Here is a 7,907-nt window from a genome sequence, read left to right as displayed (position 1 = left end):
TTCTCAACATTAAATATGGTTGATTGTAGATTTGACAGTTGCAGTTACAATAAGCTTTGGGTTTTCTTTATTTGTTGTTGTTTGTTTAAATTTAAAATCTTTAGTAGCCCAGCATATAGTATCTTTGTTATATATTAGGGTGTGTCAATTTGATGGCTGAACAAAATTTATTTCCATTGAAAACTAATTAAAATAAATTTATTTAAAATTGTTTCTTGTATTTTTGCTTGTCTTGCTGCTAAGTTAAGATTTCGAGTTCGAATTTTCGCACTTTTTTTGATTTTAATTTCCAGAGCTTTGATATGCCCAGCATTAAATTTTATATGCTTTAAAATTTTTTTCAGCTAGCAAATCGAGCAACCCTACTATATATCATTTGTTTGCTTAGGATCTAGGCAAAAAGGAAGCAAAGTATTTTATTTAGTTGTTATCAAATAATATCACAAACAAACTAAAATACAAGTCGTATACAGTTATTTAATATATAGATAGTTTATAAATTAGTTGCTGATGATGCTCTTGAATGAAATGTAAATGTTTGACATTATAATTTTCTTAGTCTTAATTTTACATTAACTTGAGTTTTGGAGTTTTAAATTGTAAACTGACGTATACTGTTGTATATATATATATATATTTAAATATGTATAAGTTATTAATTGTTAAATTTATGCGTATACATGAGTTGCTGTTGGATTACAATTTGTTTTTGATTTTCATTTCTATGCTTGCATTAAGTTTATAAATTACTGGAAGGAGTGCGCTAGTTGCTACAACTATTTACAGTTAAACTAATGGCCTCTTGGCAAAAAAAGTATTTCATTTTTCCATATATATTTGAAATGAGGTTAAATTTACGTATACTGCGTTGCAATTGTTTTGTAATGACTTAATTGTTTAAATATATGCATATAATATTAAGTATTTTAATTCGAATTTGGCACGCAAACAAAATTTTCACTCAATTTTGCGCTCAAACGGGTTTTTGCGCTCAATACAAAAATATTCCCCCGCCCCCCACCTCATCGAAACAGCCAAGTGGGCAGTTGTTATATTTGCTCCAATCCAATCGTCAGACGTTTTGCTTTTTGTTTTTGCAATTGGTTTTGCTTTTTGTTTTTGCTTTGCATACAAATTTGACGAACTGTTGTCGTCGCCTTTCGTCAAACGCTGCGCTGCATACTACAGCTGTCTCGCTTGCGCTCCCGCTCTCACTCTCTATACGTGAGCGCGCGCGTGTGTGTGTGTGAGTTCGTTTTGATGGACAGCAGTTCGTCAAAGTGGTGGTAATTGAATTGCGCACGCGTGCAAGCGAGATAGCAATAGCTTATTGTGTTTGCTGCTTGGACACGCGAAACAATAAAAAGAGAAACTGAGCGAGCACTCAAAACTGTTGTTCTTCTTCGCCCTGTGTGACGTCAGCAAAGGGGCAACATGCGATTGGGGAAATTCTCATTCAGCAAAGTAGGGGAAATTTTGTTTGGCTGCAAAGAGCGCGACGCCGCCGCCGCTCTCTTTGATCGAAATGCTCGCTCTTTAGGCATTCTTGGAGGACAGCTGCTTGGCCAGCTCCGTGTACTTGAGAAACTTTGACTGCGGACTTTCGTCATAAGGCGACGACGACGACGACGTTGGCGTCGGCTGAGCCGGCGTTGCCGGACTGCGCGAACTGGCGCGCTTGGGCGATGTGAGTGGCAACGCTTTGGGCGATTGCGCTGGCGACTTCAACGTCGGCGAATCCTCGCCCGCATCCTTCACAAAATGCACCTTGGACAGATGATGACGATACGCGCCCTTCGACCCGAACGGCGTATCACAGTAGGCACACTTAATGATGGACTCGGCTCCAGCGCCGGCCTGGGCGCTCGCACTCAGCACCGCCTCGTTGCAGGCCCAGCTGAAGGCCACCAGATCGCTGCCGCTGCCGCTGCCATTGCCGGCAGAGGACGCCGACGCGCTGCGCGTATTCGAAGCTGGTGGATCGGTCGTCTCGCAGAGTTTCTGCAGCGCAGCCAGCGGATGAGCCTTGGGCTTCTTATTGGCGCCAGTCAAATTGTTGTTGTTGTTGTTGTTGAAGCAAAGGCCTGTAAATAAATCAAGGAATTAGTAAATATATTAAAATACAGAATGAAATTTAATTTAAGCACTTAAGAGAATAATAAGAAAAATATATGAAAATAAAAATATTTTTCAACTATTTATAAATTTTAAAATAATTAATTGAGGATACAATTTTGACTTAAGTGGCTTTAATTAAAATGAATAAACAAAAAATACTTGAGAGTTCATTTTAAATATAAATTGAATTTAATTAAATAATTAATTAATTTAAATAATCAAGTAAATAAAAATATTCTGCACTTAATAAATATTTGCAGCCAAATATTTGTAGTGTTATGTGTGAACTCACCTCATCGCAGGCAGAGCAACTTATAAATATTTTATAATTGAAATTGATTGAAGTTGGAAGTAGAAATTTATTTTAAATATATATTATATATATTAAAAAATTAATAAAATTATATATATAAAGCATTAAAGGTTTAATAAAGTTTAAAGCAATATTTACATTAAAAGAAATTTAATTACTACAAGCTTAGAATATAGTTCTCTAATCTTTTTTTTTTAAATTAATATAAATAAAAATTGCAACTATATTTTTATTGAATAAAATAATTGAATATAAAAATAATATTATTGCATTTATTATAAATATATTTTGTAACGAAAATTTTGTTACGATAATAAAAATATATAATCAATAGCGACATTGCTATTTATTTTTAATTTAAAAAATAAACTTTGCTTAAATCTTAAAAGTAGCTTCATTTTAAAAACTGTTACTCTAACGATCGTTACAATATATATTATATTAATATACTAAGGCAATTGATAACTAAATTTAATTTATTAAACTATGTTAGAGCACTAAGATTTATAAATTGATTTTTAAAATTATAAAGTGAAAATAATTTAATTTAAAATGGAAATTCATTGTTCAGTTCTCATTAGTTATTTGTTATTGTTAGCATGCGCCTACATTGTTGTTGTTGTTGTTGTGCTCAGTGCCGCTCAGCTGATCGAACATGGAATTGAGAGCGAGCAAACTGCCGCTCTCCGGAGCTGCTGCTCCAGTTGCGCTTGGAGCAGCAGCAGCCGCTGGCGAGGCATTGGAGCGTTCGCTGTGGGCGCTGGGACTGCGCTGACGCTCCAGGCTGAACTCCTTCTTGACGCTAATCTGCTGCTGCTGCTGCTGCTGCTGCGGCGGACGCTCCATGAGCTCCTCGGACTCCAGCGGCTCCGATTTGATGGGCGGTGGCAGCGCTGTAGCTGTAGGCGTGGCACTGGGCGTGGGCGTATAGGCGGACTCGACGCGACTGGCGGAGCTGGACTCGCTGGCGCTGCGATCGCGCAGAGCGTAGGAGGAGCGCAGCAGCTGCATGGCCTGGGCGTCCATCAAGGGCTTGGTATAGTCGCTGCTGTCATCGATGCCCAGACGCTTCAAAATGCTGGCGCCCAGCGGAGTGCCGGCGTCGCTGAAGCTGGAGCGGCACACGCGCGACTCGAAAGATTTCTCGATGAGCTGCTCCAGCGCATTGAGCACGGAGGGCGGCGCAGCGCCAGACCCAGCTGGACTAGCCAAACGTGGCTCAGCTTGGGCTTGGCGTCGCGGCGGAATGGGCATGCTCTCGCCCAGACATTTGCGTATGTGCTCGACAAACAAAGCGGTTTCGATTTTGGAGCCGCATTTCTCGCAGGTGATTTTGGTGGCGGCGGCAAAGTCGCGCAGCGGCTTCAAAGCGGAGTCCAGTGCAGCGCTGCTGCTGCTGCTGCCGGCGGATCGCTCCAGCTCGAGCAGCTTGCGCACTGGCAGCGACTTTTTGCGTTTCTCGCTGCGCTGCGAGCGTGCGCAGCGCTTGGCGGGCGGCGCAGCTGGCGGCGAACTGGGCGTGGGCGTGGACGTCGACGTGGACTCCTTGTAGTGCGACTGCTGCGCCATATGCGCGCTCAGCTCCTTGAGCGTGCCAAACGCTTGTTCGCACACCTTGCAGGTGAGCACGGCGCTAACGCTGGGCGGCGTGGGCGTGGCTGTGGACTGCGTTTGGGACTGACGCTCATCGCCGGATTTCCAGCTGATGATTTGCTCCTGGCTTATGATGTTCGTGTAATGCTGCGTCTCCTGCATATGCGCCGTCATCTCGGCCAGCGAGCGAAAGCTTTGGCCACACCACATGCACTTCAGGATCTGACGCGTCTGCTCCGCGCCCTTGCCCAGCCAAACGTCCTGGCCACGCACCAGTTTGCGCGGCAGCGGCATTTGATCTTTGATGAGCATGTTCAGCTCGGATTTGCTGCTGCCTGTGCTGGAGCTGGAGCTGCTGCTGCTGCTGTTGGCTGCGCGTGGCGGCGGCGGCTGCTGCTGCGCTGCTGCTGCGGCAGCTGGCGCTGATGTGGGTGAGCTGCTGGGCACGCCGCAGTGCTGCGTCTCCTTCATGTGCGTGGTGAGCAGCGCCAGCGTGGCGAAGCTTTGCTTGCACCAGACGCACTTGAACACATCCTTGGCTGCGTCGGCGCCTTTGTTCAGCCAATGCGATTGCCAGGCGCTGTGCCTGCCACCAACTGTTGCACGTCCAGACGTGACGGTTGCTGCTGCTGCTGCTGGCGGCGGCGTCGCCAATCGACTCAGCTCGCTCATCTTCTCCAGCGCCTTGTTGGCGCCGCTTTTGCCCACAGCTGCTGCCAGATACGGATTCATTGGTGGCACCCAGCTGTAGTCGCTGCCACGTGGCAACTTGCGCGCTGGCGTCTCCGCCTCCGCCGCTGCCACGCCCACGCGCTCTGGCGTTTGTCGCTTGCGCGCGCTTACAGTCAAATCCAGCGGCGCTGCCTCCAGCTGCTCCTCATCGCTGCCCGCTGCCTCTGGCTCCGCCTCGCCCTCACTTGCCACACGCTTGCGACTAAAATCCAGCGCCGGCGACTCCTCCTCCTCCTCCTCCTCCATTTCCTGGTGCTGTTCGCGCTGCGCCTGCTCCTTGGCCTGCTGCACCAGCGACGCTGCCGCCGCCAGCGGATTCGTCAGCAGCAAATGATTCTGCTGCGCTGCTGCCAGATACGCGGCCATTGCTGCCGACTGCGGCGGCAGCAGCGCTGCTGCAGCATTGGGCGCCAGTGTCGCCGCCAGCGGCAATCCCACGGGCGACGCTGCCGCGGATGTGGGCGTCGGCGTCGGCGCTGGCGTCAGACAATCGTTGGCCGAGCAGTGCGACTCGTTGGACGGACAGCGCGCCTCGCCAGCGGTCGCCGATGCGTTCGACTCACGCGACTGGCAACGCGGACTGGTCAGCTCGCTGCAAATAGATATAGACGCCATAGCATCGATGAATTCAGTTAGTTTCATTGACATTTCATTTGGCATTTAATCTAGCTAAAGTATTATTTATAACTTTTAAATCAATTGTGAAAAACAAAACAATTTATTGCTAAATTACTTACATAATTATTATAAACAAAATGCAATTAATTTAACAAAAGCAGCAAATTACTTAAACTACTTTAGAATATAGTTTAAATAAATTATTTGTACATAAAAAAATAAATGTTTAAAAACAAAATTTAGCTAATAATAAATAAAAGTAGCTTAAGAAAAAATAGTAAAGAAACTAAAATAATATAAAATAATGTTTAATTAAATATGAAATGAAAATATGTTAAGTTTACATAACCAAAATATATAAATTATGTTAATTAAAGCTTTAATTGCACAAATAATAAAAGAAAAATATATAGAATGATTATATATTAAAAATTGCTGTGATTACTTTAAATTTAAATTATATTTATACTTCAAATGATTTTAGAAAAATGCAATAAAAATAAACTAAGACAGAAATATAAATTAAGGTAAAGTTAACTGTACAGCAATAAATGAAATAAATTATTTTTATTAATTTTTTCTAGTAATATTTTTTTTATATTTAATCTGCTTCTAATAATTTTCTCTTTTAGCAGCATTTATAAGTTATTTATATATTAGCATTAATTTCATATTAATCAACTAAGCATTTCACATTTATTTATAAAAATTATTGATGCTGACAATGGCCTTGAAATTTGTTTCATATTCAATTTTTTGCAGCTCGGAAAAGTTTGCTAAGCCCAAAAGGTTAAAGTTCAATGTACTTTTGCTTTCAATTTGAGATTTGGTTACTTGTTGATAAGAAAAGTATGTCAAAAAAATATATAAACAAAACAAAATAAGCGCGCAGCGAAATAAATAAATAAATCAAAAGCTAAACGTTTGATTAGTTGTTTGAGCATAAAAAACAAAAGTGAAGAGGCGTCTATAATGCTATAAGTATGTATATAATGGTATTAGTTATAAATAATATAAACGCGTATATACAAAGAACTGATTTGAATAGAAATATGTTTTGCTTTGAAATTAAAGCATTAGTAATAAATAATAATAAAGTAAAGCTGCATAAATAAATTTAAATATCAAAGGCAGTAGCTAATAAATAATAATTAGAGTAGCGTATTAAAATAATGTTATACTATATTTGTTATAATTATTAATTGTTAGCTCTAAGAGCTAAGAAAATATTTTGAAATGTAGGAGCACAATAAACAATAATAAAAATTATTAAGCTACAAACAGAGCTAAAGTTGTTAGCTGCATAAATAAAAAAAAATTTTAAAGACACTAGCTAACTAACGTAAATATTTATTTTTATATTAAGTGCATAAATACTATAGTAAATTTGGTTTAATTATTAATCAAAAAATATATAAGAGATTTAGATGCAAGGAAATAAATATATAATAATAATTATAAAGCTAGGTAGCTGCATAAATAAATTAAATTTATGCTCAATATAGCATTATATATTATAAATAATAAAAACATAACACGAAAAGCGCAGTTTGCTAATATAAATAAATAAACTAAATAAAAGCAAACAAGCCTAAGCTACAGCTAATCAATTTTCAAAGCTCAAAGCGGCATAAAATTAAAATTGTGCTAAGCTATTAACGCAAAATATTAGCTAACTAACTAACTAACAATATTTTTGTATATATTTTTACCGTTATGCTTTTGAACTCACCTGGCTGACAACGCCTGTCGATAGATTTCCAACATGACAGCCTCGTGTAGCATCATTTTGACTTTAAGTTGCGTTTGCTTTTGTTTCAAATTGATTGTTTAAATAATTTGGCTCATCGATTTACAGTTTGTTAAGCATAATTGTTGTTGTTGTTGGTCACAGACACTTTTTGAGTTTTGTGTAAATAAACAAAGACGCGAAACGCACTTAACTAAAGCCAAATACAAATTAAATGTATTTCATTTTATTTTCGTTTCACTTTAGAAATTCTTAAGAGCGAACACACTCTTTGTGTGTTAGTGTGTGTGTGTGTGTGTGTGTGAACGTGTCAGTTTCGTGTTGAGCTTCTATCAAAAACACACACGTCAAATAAATCAAATGTCACAATGGGCGGCCGGGACGGGAAGTTTTCTCTTTCCTCGCTCTTGTTGTTGTTGTTGTTGTTGTTGTTGCTTCTTCTTCTTGCCTACACTAGTGGCTGGCTGGCTGGCTGACTTGCTTGATGACGAACTCTTGCTGCTTTTATTTGTATGTGTGTGTGTGTTATTGCAAGCGTTGTTGTTGTTGTTTTTGTTGTTGCTGCGGTCAAACTGCCGCCAATTTCCAAAGCAGGCAGCATTCCTCCCCTTTGGTTCAAATGCCACCAACACACGCACCACAGCCAACAACAGCTGTGTGTGTGTGTGTGTGTCTGTGTGTTAGGCTATTAATTTAATGATTTACTGACGCTTGCCACAAAATTTATTATTATTTTTATGCTGCTGCTGCTGCTGCTTCAGTTGCTGTTGTTGTTGTTGCTGT

General features: G+C 40.5%; 1 protein-coding gene across 1 annotated transcript; it reads right to left on the bottom strand.

Annotated features, from left to right (window-relative positions):
• Positions 1-917: 917 nt before the first annotated feature.
• LOC108594467 (protein tiptop) lies at positions 918-7,311 on the bottom strand. The gene is made up of 3 exons (XM_033294884.1): positions 7,107-7,311; positions 3,041-5,348; positions 918-2,085 (listed from the first exon to the last, which is right to left on the bottom strand). Exons 1-3 carry the CDS (start codon positions 7,160-7,162, stop codon positions 1,537-1,539), a joined length of 2,913 nt encoding a protein of 970 aa, XP_033150775.1. The 5' UTR covers positions 7,163-7,311; the 3' UTR covers positions 918-1,536.
• Positions 7,312-7,907: the final 596 nt, after the last annotated feature.

Source organism: Drosophila busckii, chromosome 2L, assembly GCF_011750605.1.
Source record: "Drosophila busckii strain San Diego stock center, stock number 13000-0081.31 chromosome 2L, ASM1175060v1, whole genome shotgun sequence".
Lineage (NCBI taxonomy): Eukaryota > Metazoa > Arthropoda > Insecta > Diptera > Drosophilidae > Drosophila > Drosophila busckii.
Note: the sequence above shows the minus strand (reverse complement) of the source record. Positions and strands in the feature narration are given on the sequence as shown.

What these genes read in the sequence shown, in the direction of transcription:
- LOC108594467 (XM_033294884.1), bottom strand. Translation starts at nt 7,162, where the DNA reads ATGATGCTACACGAGGCTGTCATGTTGGAAATCTATCGACAGGCGTTG. An exon ending in CGACAGGCGTTGTCAGCCAG is followed by an intron (nt 5,349 to 7,106) that starts GTGAGTTCAAAA and finishes ATCTATTTGCAG; the next exon opens with CGAGCTGACCAGTCCGCGTT. An exon ending in ACAACAACAACAACAACAAT is followed by an intron (nt 2,086 to 3,040) that starts GTAGGCGCATGC and finishes GATTTATTTACA; the next exon opens with GGCCTTTGCTTCAACAACAA.